The following is a 13,925-nucleotide window of genomic DNA, read 5'->3' on the forward strand; positions in this document are numbered from 1 at the left end:
GGTACAGGGGGGACCCCCAGTCCCTTAGAGAGGGGGGCAGGGTGCCAGGAATCCCCTGGTACAGGGGGGACCCCCAATCCCTTAAGGAACAGGGACCCCCACATCTCCTTGGTGTCCTGGGGGACCTCAATTCCGTGGTAACAAGGATCCTCAAATCCTCCGAGAGACACAAACTCTGTGGGGGACCCCAACTCCTAGAAGGATCCCCAACTCCGGGGAGGGGTTGCTAACTCGTCTAGGGGACCCCAACTCCTTCAGGGGACCGCAGCTCCGTGGTACCCAAATCCTTTAGGGGATCCCAAAATCGTGTGGGGACCCCAACTCCTTTAAGGGCCCCAAGTACTTTAAGGAATCCCAAAACCACAGGGGGCTCACAACTGCTCTAAGGAATTCCCGCTCCGGGGACCCCAACTCCTGTAGGGGACCTCAGCTCCGACAAGGAATTCCAGCTCCGGGACCCTGACTCCTTTCGGGGATCCCAGCTCCGTGGGGGGACTCCAACTCCTGCAAGGGACCTCAGCTCCTTTAAGAGACCCCAAGTCCAGGGGTAGAGACCCCAGCTCCCTTCAGGTACCCCAAATCCTTTAGAGATCCCCAACTCCTTCGCGGGACCCCAACTCCGGGCCCCCCAACTCCTTTCCGGGACCTCCCAGCTCGGCGAGGGGACCCCCGGCCCCCCGCGCTGCCGGGCCCCCGGCCCCACTCACCCCCAGGAGGGTCCCCAGCAGCAGGAGGGTCCCCAGCGCCGCCGGGCCCCGCCGCCCCATCGCCGCCGCGGCCCCGCCGAGATCGCTCCGCTCGCTCCGCTCCGCTCCGGCCGCGCCGCCGCCCCGGGGCCGCCCCGCCCCCCCCCGGCCCCCCCGGCCCGCGGGGCGGGGCCGCGCAGCGCGCGCCCGCGGGGGACACGGCGGGGCGGCAACGGGGACACGGCGGGACAGCGTCGGGAGCTGGCGCTGGGACACGGGGACACCCCTGGGAACTGGCGCTGGGACGCGGGGCAGCGTCAGCGGGGACACGCGGGGCACAGGGACACCGCGGGACACCCCTGGGGACTTGTACAGGGACACGGGGGGGGACACGGGGGCGCAGGGACACCGCGGGACACCCCTGGGGACTTGTACAGGGACACGGACACACGTGGGACACCCCTGGGGACTTGTACAGGGACACGGACACACGTGGGACACCCCTGGGAACTTCGACAGGGACACGAGGGGACACGGGGAGGCACCCCCGCGAACATTTGCAGGGACACGGGAGGGCACGGGGAACACGGAGGGGCGCAGGGACACCGTGGGACGGCTCTGGGATCTTGCACTGGGACACAGGGGACACCCCTGGGAACGTTCACAGGGAGACGCAGAAGTTGCAGGGGGACACGGGGAGAAGCTCTGAGAATTTACGTTGGGACGTGGGATGCGTGAGGACATCGGGTGACACCCCTGGGAACCCCTGCAGGGACACCAGGGGGACACAGGGGGACACAGGGGGACACCCGGGCGTGCCGGGACACCTTGGGACACCCCTGGGAACTTGCACTGGGGTACGGGGATATGGGGGACAGCCCTGGAAACTTTTGCAGGGACACGGGGGGACAGAGGGGACAACTCTGAGAACTTAAACTGGGACACGGGGGGTGTGGGGACACGGGGGGACACCCCTGGGAACTTTCAGGAGGGCATGAGAGTGCGTGGGGACATGGGGGTACACGGGTCACCTCTGGAAACCTATATTGGGACACGTGGGTGCGTGGGGGCACCGTGGGACACTCCTGGGAACCTCTCCTGGGACACAGAGGTGCATGGGGACACCATGGGGCAGCTGTGGGAATTTGCACAGGGACACGTGGCTGTGTGGGGACACCGTGGGACACTCCTGGGAACTTTATGGGAACACAGGTGTGGGAGGAGAACGGGGGTGCACCTCTGGGAACTTTTATGGGGACCAAGGGGTGGGTGGGGACACCCCTGGGAACTTTTACAGGGACATGGGGTGCAGGACATCATGGAGCACCTGTAGGAACATTTACGGGGACACAGGGGTGTGTGGGGACACAGGGGCCACCTCTGGACAGTTGCAGGATGCCACGGGGGTGCGTGGGGACACTGTGGAGCACCTTCAGGAACTTTTATGGTGACACGGGGCGACATGGGAGTCACCCCTGGGAACTTTTACAAGGACATGGGAACACCTTGGGACACCCCTGGGAACTTTTACAGGGACATGGGAACACCTTGGGACACCCCTGGGAACTTTTATGGGGACACAGGGGTCACCTCTAGGAACTTCTACAGGGTCCTGGGAGTGTGTGGGGACACTGGAGGGGCATGGAAGACTCCTGTGGGAACTTCCACGAGGGTTCTGGGGTGCGTGGGGACCCCACAGCCCTCCAGGCATGTGAGGAAGTTTGGGAGCAATGGGGGACATGGTGGGGGGGTGGTTACAGGGCTCTGGGAGTACCGGGGAGTGTGGCTATGGGGGAACTATAGGAACTATGAAGGGGCATAGAGGGGAGCTATGGGGGTACCAGGGCTGTAGAGAGGGCACTATGGGGGCACAGGGGAGCTGTAGGGGCTATAGGGGTACCAGAGGCGAGGGGTTATGGGGACACTGAGGTTTGTAGGGTCTATGGGGGACAGCATAAAGTGTCATAAAATGATATGGAGGGGCCTATAGGGGTGTAGGAGGGCTGTGGGAGTTATTGGGGCACAGGACAGCATAGGGGGTATATGGGGAACACAAGAAGCATGGCAGATATAGGGGGGGTATGGGGGCACAGGGGTTTAAAGGGTCTAGGGGGTGATTGTAAGGGTTATGGGTTTGGGCATGGGGGCTGTATATGAGGCCAGGGGGGTCAGAGTGGGCTACCAGGGGCACCGGGAATGTGGGGGGCACAGGGACCATGGGCTCTGGGGGGGGTGTATATGGGGGCCACAGGGGCTGTATGGGAACATGGGCGATATGGGGGACACAAGGCTGGTTGGAAGGGGCTATGGGAGCAGCAGAGGTGATTGGGGAGCTCTGGGGGCACAGGGGTAGTTGGAAGTGCTATGGGGTCTGGGAGGAGGGATATATGGGGCCATACAGTCCATGGGGTCTATGGGGGCCATAGGGGCCATATGGGGACACCAAGGGCCTGGGGACTATGGAGGGCACCTGGGATGGTTGTAGGGGCTCTGGGGGTCCAGCAGGGGAGGATATATGGGGCACTGAGCCCATGAAGGCTATAGGGGCCATATGGGCACACCAAAGGCACAGGGAATATGGGGGGACAGGGGTGGTTGTAGGGGCTTGGGAGCTCAAGGGCCCAGGGGGTGGGGAGTGATGTATGGGGGCCAGAGGGGCCTGAGGGGGCCACCAGGGGCACAGGGAATAGGGGGGCTGTGGGGGGCACGGGGTGGTTATAGTGACTATGAGGGTACAGGGGGGTCGTAGGGGCTCTGGGAGGCACAGAGGTGACTGTGGGGGTTATGGGGGGCACAGAGAGGTATGGGGACTATGTGGGGCACGGGGGGTGGGTCATCGGGGCTAAGGGGGGCACGGGAGCAGTTAGAGGGACTGTGGGGGGCACTGGGGGACCAGAGGGTATGCGGTGGACATGGAGCACTCTGAGGGTACAGAGGCAGTAGCAGCAGCAGGGACAGGGGGTTTGGGATCTGTAGGGTCCCCACTGGCCGGGTGTCAGTGCCACGTCCCCCCAAAGCCAAGGTTAATGTTTAACCCCTCCCCAAGACCCAGCTGGGCACCGGGTGCCCATTCCCAGGGCTGCCCTTGGGGGCTCCCAATACCGGCGGGGATTTAAGGCCGGCAGGCGCCCGGGACAGCCACACTTGAGCCATGGCTGCGATGCTGAGCCTCGTCCTGCTGCTGGTGGCCGGCGGTGAGGTGTCCCCTGAGCCCCCCCGTGTCCCCAGGCTCGGCTGGGTGCCCGCTGGGTGACGGTGCCGTGTCCTGCAGGTGCTCACGCCGCGGTACTGCCGGACCCCCGGGTGGTCAATGGGCAAGATGCGGAGCCCTACAGCTGGCCCTGGCAGGTGAGGGGACAGGGGGACGGGGGACGGGCAGTGGCACCCGTGCGGGAGGACGGTGGCACCCAGCGGTGTCTCCCCCCCAGATCTCGCTGCAGTACGAGCGGAACGGCACCTTCCACCACACCTGCGGGGGCACCTTGATCGCCGCCAACTGGGTGATGACGGCCGCGCACTGCATCTCGTGAGGGCACCGGGCCGGGGGCTGCGGTGCAGGGAGGAGTGCAGAGAGCTGCATGCGGGGTGCAGAGATGGGTGTTGGGGTGCAGAAGTGGGCGTTGGATACAGGGGTGGGTGTGGGCTGCAGGGATGGTGCAGGAAGGGTGCAGAAGGGCGCCAGAGTGCAGGGAGGGGTGCATGGAGGGGTGCATGGAGGGGTGCATGGGGGGGTGCAGGGGTCAGTGCAGGAGGGGTGCAGGGAAGGGTGCAGGTTGGAGAGGTGGGTGTAGTGGAGTTCGGGGTGAAAGGAGTGCAGAAGGGCTGCAGGAGGAGTGCAAGGTGCAGGGATGGGTGCAGGAGGGGACGTGGGGTGCAGGGATGGGTGCTGCGGTGCACAGATGGATGCAGAAGGGTGCAAGGGTGCAGGGAGGTGCAGGGACAGCGCATGGAGAGAGTGCGGGTGGGTGCTGAGGTGCAGGAGGGGTGCAGGGGAATGCAGGAGTGCAAGACTGGGTGCATGGAGAGGGTTCATGGGGGTACAGGGGGGTCCTGGGAACAGGAGGGGTGCAGGGAGGGAGTCCTGAGTACAAGACGGGGTTCTGGGAGCAGGGAGGGCATTCACCGTGCAGGGAGGGGTTGCCACATGCATGAAGGAGTGCATGGATGGGGTGAAAAGTGCAAAGTGGGTGCAGGGATGACGTGCAGTGCAGGATGGGCGCAGGGAGGGGGCTCAGAGGGCAGGAGGGTGGGTTTGGGCTCAGGGTGGGTGCATGGGAAGGTGCAAGGAGGGTGTTCAGGGTGCAGGGCGGGAGCTTTGGGTGTAGGAAGAGGTTCAGGATGCAGAGGAGATGGGGTTGAGGGTGCAGAGAGGTGAGTTTGGGTGCAGATTTAGTGCATGGAGTGGTGCAGGGCAGGGATTTAGGGTGCAGGGCAGAACGTTTGGGTGCGTGAAAGGGTCCCGGGTGCAGGAGAGATGCCGAGGGAGGGCCGCACGCTCTGACCCCCACCCCTTTCCCGGCAGCGAATCCCTCACGTACCAGGTGGTGCTGGGCGAGTACGACATGAGCGCCGGGGAGGGCCCCGAGCAGCGCATCCCCGTGAACTCCGACGACATCTTCGTGCACCCCAAGTGGCTCAGCTTCTGCGCGGCCTGCGGGTGAGCGGGGTCCCTGGGGGGCTGGGGACGCCGTGCCCCCCCGGCCGCCCCTCTGACCCGTGTCTCCACGCAGCAATGACATCGCCCTGATGAAGCTGCAGCGCCCGGCCGCGCTCTCGGCGGAGGTGCAGGTGGGGCGGCTGCCGCCCGCCGGCTCCGTCCTGCCCAACGGGTACCCCTGCGTGCTCAGCGGCTGGGGACGGCTCACCAGTGCGTGCGGGCAGCGGGAGGGAGGGCAGCCACGGGCGGACACCCAGCACAGGCCGGGGTGGTGGACGGAGGGATAGATGGGGAAGTGGTTGGGAGGATGGAGGGAGAAATGGGGGACGGTGGGGGAGATGGAGGGAGGGGATGAGGGGTGGATGAGAATTGGTTGGACACAGGGGATGAATACAGGGATTGATAGATGGGATGGATGGGATGGGGAGATGGAGGGAGGGATGGTCAGGGAGATGGTTGAAGGGATGGTGCGATGGGGAGGTAAGGGAGGGTTGGGTGGAGAGATGGAAGAACAGATGAGGAGATGAATGGGGAGGTGGAAGGATGGTTGGAGGGATGGAGGGGTGGAAGGATGGAAGAATGGATGGATGGATGATGGATGGATGGATGGATGATGGATGGATGGATGGATGGATGGATGGATGGATGGATGGATGAGGGATGGATGGATGGATGGATGGATGAGGGATGGATGGATGGATGGATGGATGGATGGATGGATGTTGGATGGATGATGGATGGATGGAGGGCTGTAGGCACACCCCGGGGTGCTCTGATCCCACAGCTGGGGGGTCGCTGCCGGACCGGCTGCAGCAGGCAGAGCTGCCCGTGGTGGACTATGAGCACTGCACCCAGCCCGACTGGTGGGGGGCCCTGGCCATCCGCCAAACCATGATCTGTGCCGGCGGCGCCGAGAAGGCCGGATGCAACGTGGGTACTGCGCCAGGGGGAGGGGGGCACATCCCGGGCCCCCTGTGGTGCTGACCCAGCCTCATCCCACACCTCAGGGCGACTCCGGGGGACCCCTGAACTGCCAGGCTGAGGATGGCACCTGGGAGGTCCATGGCATCGCCAGCTTCGTGTCGGCCCTGGGCTGCAATGCTGCCAAGAAACCCACCGTGTTCACCCGCGTGTCTGCCTTCGAGGACTGGATTGCAGAGGTGGACACAGGCTGCCAGGGGGACAGGGAATGGGATACTGGGTTGTCAGGGTGCAAGGGTGCCAGAGAATTGGGACATCATGGTGTCAGGATGCCAGGGAACTTGGCTACCATGGTGCCGGGGAATTGGGATGCCATATCAGGGTGCTGGGTGCCAGGGCAATGGGGTAGCAGGACTCTGGGGTGCTGGGGTTCCAGGGCACCAGGGGGAAAAGGGGCAAGGCTGCTGGGCTGCTGGGCTGCCATGGTGCCAGGGTATTGGTGCACCAGGTTGTTGGGGTGCAGAGTGTTGGGGTGCTCTGATGCTGGGGTACCAGAGGATGGGACTGTCAGGGTGCCATGGTGCTGAGGTACCAGGTGTCAGTGCCACAGTGCCAGGGCAAAAGTGCTCTGGGGTGCTGGGAAGCTGAAGTGCCAGGGTAGCAGGGTGCTGGGTGCCAGGGCAGTGGGATGCCAAAGCACCAGGGCACAGATGTGCCACAGCACTGGTGTGGTTGGGCACAGGCACCCTGAATTGCTGGGATGCCAGGACAATGGAGAGTCAATGGCACCAGGTCCCTGGGGTGCCAGGTTGCTGGGCTGCCAGGACAACAGTTTGCCAGAGCTCGGGGGTGATGGGGTACCAGGGTGCTGGGTTCTGGGGTGCCAGGGAATTGGGGTGTCAAGGCAATGGGGTACCAGGGCTCTGGGTCCTGGGGAACCATGGTGCTGGGGTGCTGAGGTGCTGGGCACTGGTGTGCCAGGCTCTTGGGGCGTTGGGATGCCATAGGGCTGAAGTGATGGGGTGCCAGGGTGTTGGGTTATTAGAGTGTTGGGGTGTCAGGGTGTTGGGATCCTGTCCTCCTGTCTTAGAAGCTTCTCCCTTCCAGACCATGAGAGACCACTGAGCATGGCAGCGTCCTTGTCATCGACCCCCTGGCCTGGCATTGGGCAAATAAACCACCAACTGCTGGCACCAGTGTGTCCCTGTGCTGGGGAGGGGTCTGGGGGCAGCAGGGGCTGCACCATTACCAGTGGATAGTACTGGGAGCACCCCGATGTGCCCAATATCATGGGGATGGACGCCCAGAGACACTCCAGTGTCACAGGGATGGGCACCCAGAGATACTCAGACACAATGGGGATAGACACTGCGAGGTGCCCAGACACCCACAGGTGCCATGGCACCCTCAGACACAGATCCCATAGGGATGGGTACCCAGGTGCCAGAGGGATGGGTAGCCTCAGACACCGAGGTGACACAATGCCAAGCACCCCAAAGTGCCCCATGCCATGGGCATGGGCACCCTGCTGCCAAAGGCACCCCAAGACACATTGGTGCGGTGGCTCTGGGTGCCCTGAGGACACCGGGATGGCCCCAGTGCCACGGTGACGGGCACCCAGTGACGTCCTGTCCCCCCACGGGGCTGGGCCCCCCCGAGGCTGCGGGACAGCCCCCTTGGGGTGCCCCAGGGCTGGACGCCCATGCCCGTGGCCCTCCTGGCCTGGCCGTCGCTTCGCAACCGCCGGCACCAGCGCGTGACCAGCGAACAAAGAGCCCTTTCACCGGCGCCCCCGCCGTGACCAGCACCCTGGGACCCCCCAACCGGGCACCCCGGGGCCCTCCCCCCACCCAGGGACCCACAGCCATGGGTTCTGCAGCACCCCCCAATTCCCGCTGGGATCTGGGTGGAAAATTCCAGCCCCAGGGCTGTATAAGTTTTATGGGCCCCTTGTCACTGTGTCCTCAGGGACCTTTGCTCTCCCGGTGGTGGCCCCGGCGTCGCCTGCCCCGGCAGCCCCTCGCTATCGCCGGCCCTTTGCTCCAGGGGAGGGGGAGGCCGAGCTCCCCCAGCTCGTGACACCCTTGCACAAGTTGGGGCCACCTGGCACAGGTCCAGGGTGGCAGAAAAGGTGACCCAGCCCAGCACAGGGGGTGAGGGTGGGGGGCACCAGCCATACCCCTGGTGGCACTGGTGTGAATTATTGGTGGGATGGCACTGGGTGGTGACACCTTTTGGGTGCAATCACCCTGTGGTGGCAGTGGGGTGCAGGGACAGGAGTGTGGCAGTGCCGGGGGGCTGTGGGACTTGTGTGGGCATTGTGGGACTGGTGTGGGTGTCATGGGACTGGTGTGGATGCTGTGAGGCTGCCGTGGGTGCTAGAAGCACGGCACAAATACAGGTGGCACACACCTGGCAGAGGTCCTGTGAGAAAGGGAGGGGTGCTGTGAGTGTGGGATGGGTGCTGTGAGAGAGAAATGGGTGCTGTGAGCCTGGCATAGGTGCTGTGAGTGTGGGATGGGTGCTGTGAGTGTGGGGTGGGTGCTGTGAGTGTGGGGTGGGTGCTGTGAGTGTGGGATGGGTGCTGTGAGCCTGGCATGGGTACTGTGGGCCTGGCATGGGTGCTGTGAGTGTGGGGTGGGTGCTGTGAGCATGGGAGTCACTGTGAGCCTGGCATGGGCAATACAAAGCATGGTGTGAGTACTGTGAGCCTGCCGGGCTGTTGTGAGCAGGATATGGGTGCTGTGAGCCTGGCACGGATGGTGCAATCCTGGGATGGGCTCTGAGAGCCAGGCATGTGTTCCATGAGTGCGGGATGGGTGCTGGAGTGTGGGATGGGTGCTGGAGTGTGGGATGGGTGCCATGAGCTGGGTGTGGGTGATGCGAGCCTGCCGAAGGGGCTACAAAGCTGGCAAAGGTGCTGTGAGCATGGCGTGGGTGGTCCAGACCTGGAGAAGGTGAGGAGTGAGCCTGGAACTGGTGCTGTGAGACTGATCCAGGTGTTACCAGAGTGACAAGGGTGCTGTGAGCCTGTACAGGTGTTATCAGTGAGACACCCGTGCTGTGAGTGTGATACAGGTGCTATCAGTGCACCATGGGTGCTGCCAGCCTGGTCCTGCTCTTGCAGGCACGGCGTGGGTGCTGCAAGCCTGGCACCAGTGCTGTGGCTGGGCACGGGTGCTGCGAGCCTGGCACGGGTGCTGCGAGCCTGGCACCCGCGCTGCAGGGTTGGCACAAGCACTGCAAGCCTGGCACCGGTGCTGTGAGCCTGGCGTGGGCACCGGGAGGCTGGCAGGGGCGCTGGGAGGCTGGCAGGGGCACCGCGAGCCTGGCATGGTCCCCCGGCCCCCCGGGGCAGCTCCTCCCTCGCCGGTGGTGCCAAGTGGCTGCGAACCCCCCGTGTCCGTGTCCGTGGCCTCTGGCCGGACCCACCCCCGCCGGGTGACTCAGCCCGAGAGGCTTTTCCTTATATAACGCGGCACCGCGCGGAGCCCCACGGAGCGGCCCCTGCCTCAGTTTCCCCTCGCCGGGACGTCACTGTCACTGCTGCCACAGCCGCCGCTGCCATGTGGATGGTGTCGCCGCCGGTCGGTAAGTGTCACCTGGATGCCACTCGGCCCCTTTGCGAGGTGCCCTCCATACCTAAAAATCATCATTTGGCGGGGGTTAGTAGAAAAATTAGGGTAATCGGGGCAGAAAACTGTAAAATACAAGCATTGCCCCCCAAAAATAGGTTAACTTTGCATTTCCTGTGGCTAAACCCCTTTTCCCTGCGCCTTGGGGGGGGGTGAGATAGCCCTGGGGGCGCAGCCCCCTCGTAACACACCTGGGAAGAACCAAAATCACCTTGCTTTTCCCCCAAAGCAGTGATAAAAGCAGCGGGCGCGGCGCAGTGCTAGGGAATTCCCTCCCATCCCGGCACTTTGATTTTGGGGCGAGAAACGCCAGGAGCGGGCGGGCTCGGGAGCCCCGGCTGTGCCCGGGTGCTGTGACGCTCACAGGTGCCTGGATCCGGTGCTGCGACAGCTCCGGAACATTCCCGGTGCCCCGATCCTGCCTGGCGCCGGGAAGGGACGGCAAATCCCGACATTTAGTTTTCGAAGATCCCAAACTCACCCCAAATTAAGGGATAAAAGGTGGGGCGCAGCACCCAGCACGGCCTCAGCCCCCCCCCCCCAAAAAATCCCTGGTTCCGGCAGAGGCAGGAGCGCCCGCGCGGGCTCAGGGGGGATTTTCCCGGCTCAGCCCGTGCCGGCGGCTCCGGGCGCGGTGTCCAAAGGTCGCTCTCGCCGCGGCGCTCGGAGCCGCCGACCCCCGACACCTCGGCTCTCCCGCGGCTCTTCCTGGTTTTCCCACCTGGGGAGCTGTTCCGGAGGCATTCCGGCGATGAGCCCGCGCGGGCTCGGCCCGGAGCGGCTCGGGGGGGCTCTGAGGGGGCTCGGGGGGGTTGTCTTGCTCTGACGTCCTGTTTTCTTTCAGATGAAGGATCTGCCTGGCTTTGGGACACGGCAAAGGCGGGGGGCAAAGGACAGGACCCTTAAATTCTTTCCCTAAAGCTTAGCCCGATAGGTATATAAGATCCATAGAGCTTAAACCGGGGTTGGCTTTTAGTCTAAGCTTGGGTTTGGCTTAATTTGTCTTTATTTTGTTATATTCTATTGTTCTTTTATTCGTTTCTTTGCTTTTTTGGCCTCTTTTATTCCATTTTTTGGCCGCCGGTGGGGAGCTCAGCAGCAGAGCTTGCACAAATCAATCCCCTGCTGCTTCCTAAACAGATTTTGGGGGATTTTGGTTTGAGGAGGGGGAACCCCTGCACCAACCTGCTATGTTTTGGGGGGGCTGCAGCCCCTCCCTGGTTGGAACACGGTGGGGGGTTGTAGGTATTTTCCAGTCCACCAAGAAGCTGGTGCTGAGTGAGCAAGCGGGACGGGGCCGGGCACTGGAATTCCTCCGGAAAAACGCGGCCAACGGGCTCTCCGTGGCCAACCTCCTGGCTGGGCTCTCCTCCATCCTCTGCAGCATCAACAGGTGGGGGAAACTGGGAAAAACGGGGTGAAAAATGGGGCGGGGGGGGCGAGGGTCACCCTGGTTGTGCTCTCCCTGTGGCCAAGGTGGTGGCCAGGCTCCCCTTCAGCCTCTGCAGCTTCAATAGGTGGGGGAAAAAAACGGGGGAAATGGGATAAAAAGAGAGAAAATGTGGTGAAAAATATGCACAGAAGGGGGGGTCACCCTGTTTTTTCAGGAAAAAGGGGGAAATGGGAGGGCAAAGATGGCAGAAAAGCATAGTTTGCCCTGGTTTGCTGGAAAAAAGGGGGAAAGGGGAGGAGGAAAGACGGAAATAGGGTGAAAACTGGGTAGAAAAGTGGGGGCCAGCCAGGTTTTGCTGGAAAAACAGGGCAGTAGGGGGGAAAAGGTTGATGAAAAGTGGGGGACACTGTGGTTTGGCTCTTTCCATGGTCCTCACCTTTGGCCTCTGTATCAGGAATAGATGAAGGGAGGAAATGGAGGAAATGGGCTGAAAAGGGGTGAAAAAGAGGGTTGGAAGTGAGGGTGACCCCAGTTTTTCTGGAAATGGGGAAAATGTGATGAAAAAGGAGGAAATAGGCTGAAAAAGGTGTAAATGTGGTGATAAAGAGTTGGGAAGTGAGGGGTCACCCTGGATCTGCTCTGGCCATTGCCAGCCTCTGAGGTCAGGCTCTCCTCCATCCAAAGCAAGTGGAGGGTGGGGGAAAAGGGGAAATGGGAAAAAAAAAAAAAAGAAAAAAGAAAAAACAGGTTGCAATGTGGGGATCATGCTGCTTCTGCTGGAAAAAAGGGGAAAATAGGGCAAAGACAGGATGAAAAGTGGAGATCACCCCAGTTTTGCTCTCTCTGTGGCCAACCTGGTGGCTGGGCTTACCTCCCCCCTCAATAGATGGGGTAAACAAAGGAGAAATGGGGTGAAAAAGAGGGGAACAGGGGCTGAGAAGTGGGGGTTCCCCCTCAGGCAATACCAGTACTCCTGCTGGCTGCTGCTCCTGGGCTTCCTGCTGGATCTGGCCGACGGGGCCGTGGCCCGGCAGCTCGACGCCTGCTCGGCACTGGGTGAGTGCGTCCCCCCGGCCCAGGGCTGACCCCAGGGGTGTCCCCTGTGCCCGGTGCCCACCTGGCACCTGCCCCTCGCTGCCCCCACAGGTGCCAAGCTGGATGACTTTGCCGATTTCACCACGTTTGGGCTGGGCACGGCGCTGTTGCTGCAGCCCCAGGGTGTGCTGGGGGCTCTGCTGACTCTCGCCTACGTGCTGGCCGTCTTTGCCCGCCTCTGCTTCTTCTCCAGCGGTAAGATGAGGCCCTGGGGGTGGGGGGCTTGGGGTTGTACCCCCCCCCCATTGAACTCCTGACACCCCACAGGGATCCCCTTCACCTACCGAGGGCTGCCTTGCCCCTACGCCGCAGCGCTGCTGGCCAGCACCTTCCTGCTCACCGGGGGACACGTGGCCCTGCTCCGCGTCGCCGCCGCTGCCATGATCCTGTTCATGGCCGACTGCGGCTTCTACCCCCACGACAGGGTGCTGGAGTCACAGCTCTGGAAGAAACTGGTTTATGCTGGAGGTAAGGACGGGGATGAAGCTCTCGGGATGGCGGTGAAGGGGGAGGGAGAGCAGATCCCCAAGGACTCTCGCGCTCCGTAGGGGTGGTGGCTGTCCTGCTGGCACCGACGGCGGTGGCTGCGGTTTATTGCCTGGCCTGGGCCACGTCCTACATCGTCTTCCCCTTCGCCCTCTGGAGCTGCAAGGCCTGAGCCCTCCCTAGAGCCTAGTAAAGCCTTCCTCATCCTCATCCTTATCCTCCTCGTCCTTGCTTCGGGTGCTGCTTCCTCCCTTCGCTCTTCCCACTGAATCCGGGTGGCAGAAGGAGCCTGCTAAGGTAAAAAAAGAGAAAGGCTCAGCTTCAGGGAAGCCCCAAAATCCCTATCCTTGGAGGGAATGGAGGGAACCCCCATCCCCCCACACCAACAGCAGAGACCTCCGAATCCTTGGCAAACAGGAAATTCAGAGTTTGCCCTGACAAGAGACCCCCAAGCTCTTCTCTGCACAGGAAACTGAAGTTTAGGGATCGCTCACACTGCCCAGTGGGAATTCATTACAAAGGGAGGTTCACACTCCAAAAATAAGGAAGGCACTCCCTGGGTGGGAGTAGGAAGATGCTGATCAAACTTCCAGAGGGTTTCTGACACGGGATTCACTGGGAAAAGTTTGGAATTCACCACTTAATCCGTGGCTGCAGGGAAACACCATCCCAAATGTGGTTTATTTTCATCCCCCCAGTGCAACACCGCTGGGGCAGGGAAAGGGGGGAAGCAGGACTTGATCCAAAGTCTCTGGAAAGCCGGAGGCTGCCGGACAGCGGCGGCTGGAGCACAGAGGGTGTGGGTGGAGGAAGGAAGCGAAGGTCAAACCTGGTGCTGGAGAAACACTCAGGATCCCTGGGGAGGCTCTGGCGGCAGGAGCAGCTGCGAGATGCGGCTCCTGCTGTGTCCCACTGGGATAAACCCCAGCTCTGGGGGGCAGGACCCTTCCCTGCAGCAGGGAATGTCGGGATGGGGCCGTGGCTGGAGCTGGCACCCGGCACTGCAGCTGCTCTGGCATCGGCCCTGCTCTGGCCTCCCCCACGCCATCCGC

General features: G+C 62.6%; 3 protein-coding genes across 4 annotated transcripts in view; 2 read left to right on the plus strand and 1 right to left on the minus strand.

The window, feature by feature from the left end:
* The window catches only part of HSPG2 (heparan sulfate proteoglycan 2), a 41,561-nt gene extending 40,794 nt beyond the window's left edge, over positions 1–767 (minus strand). The window contains exon 1 of the mRNA XM_053997518.1: positions 708–767. Within this exon, the coding sequence (XP_053853493.1) occupies positions 708–767 (60 nt within the window). The remainder of the gene's footprint in view (positions 1–707) is intronic.
* A 3,054-nt stretch (positions 768–3,821) lies between these two features.
* On the plus strand, positions 3,822–7,434 carry CELA3B (chymotrypsin like elastase 3B). Its single transcript, XM_053997538.1, has 8 exons — positions 3,822–3,880; positions 3,958–4,034; positions 4,115–4,212; positions 5,209–5,343; positions 5,417–5,553; positions 6,128–6,273; positions 6,351–6,503; positions 7,372–7,434. Exons 1-8 carry the CDS (start codon positions 3,838–3,840, stop codon positions 7,387–7,389), a joined length of 807 nt encoding a protein of 268 aa, XP_053853513.1. The 5' UTR covers positions 3,822–3,837; the 3' UTR covers positions 7,390–7,434.
* A 2,270-nt stretch (positions 7,435–9,704) lies between these two features.
* Positions 9,705–13,083, plus strand: TMEM269 (transmembrane protein 269). 2 transcript variants are annotated; one of them, XM_053997623.1, is made up of 7 exons: positions 9,705–9,855; positions 10,744–10,785; positions 11,145–11,292; positions 12,251–12,348; positions 12,439–12,582; positions 12,655–12,855; positions 12,936–13,083. In XM_053997623.1, exons 1-7 carry the CDS (start codon positions 9,831–9,833, stop codon positions 13,043–13,045), a joined length of 768 nt encoding a protein of 255 aa, XP_053853598.1. In that variant the 5' UTR covers positions 9,705–9,830; the 3' UTR covers positions 13,046–13,083. The 2 variants fall into 2 exon arrangements, with proteins under 2 accessions (XP_053853598.1, XP_053853597.1); XM_053997622.1 differs by lacking the exon at positions 10,744–10,785.
* Positions 13,084–13,925: the final 842 nt, after the last annotated feature.

The sequence above is a fragment of the Vidua macroura genome, chromosome 23, assembly GCF_024509145.1.
Source record: "Vidua macroura isolate BioBank_ID:100142 chromosome 23, ASM2450914v1, whole genome shotgun sequence".
Lineage (NCBI taxonomy): Eukaryota > Metazoa > Chordata > Aves > Passeriformes > Viduidae > Vidua > Vidua macroura.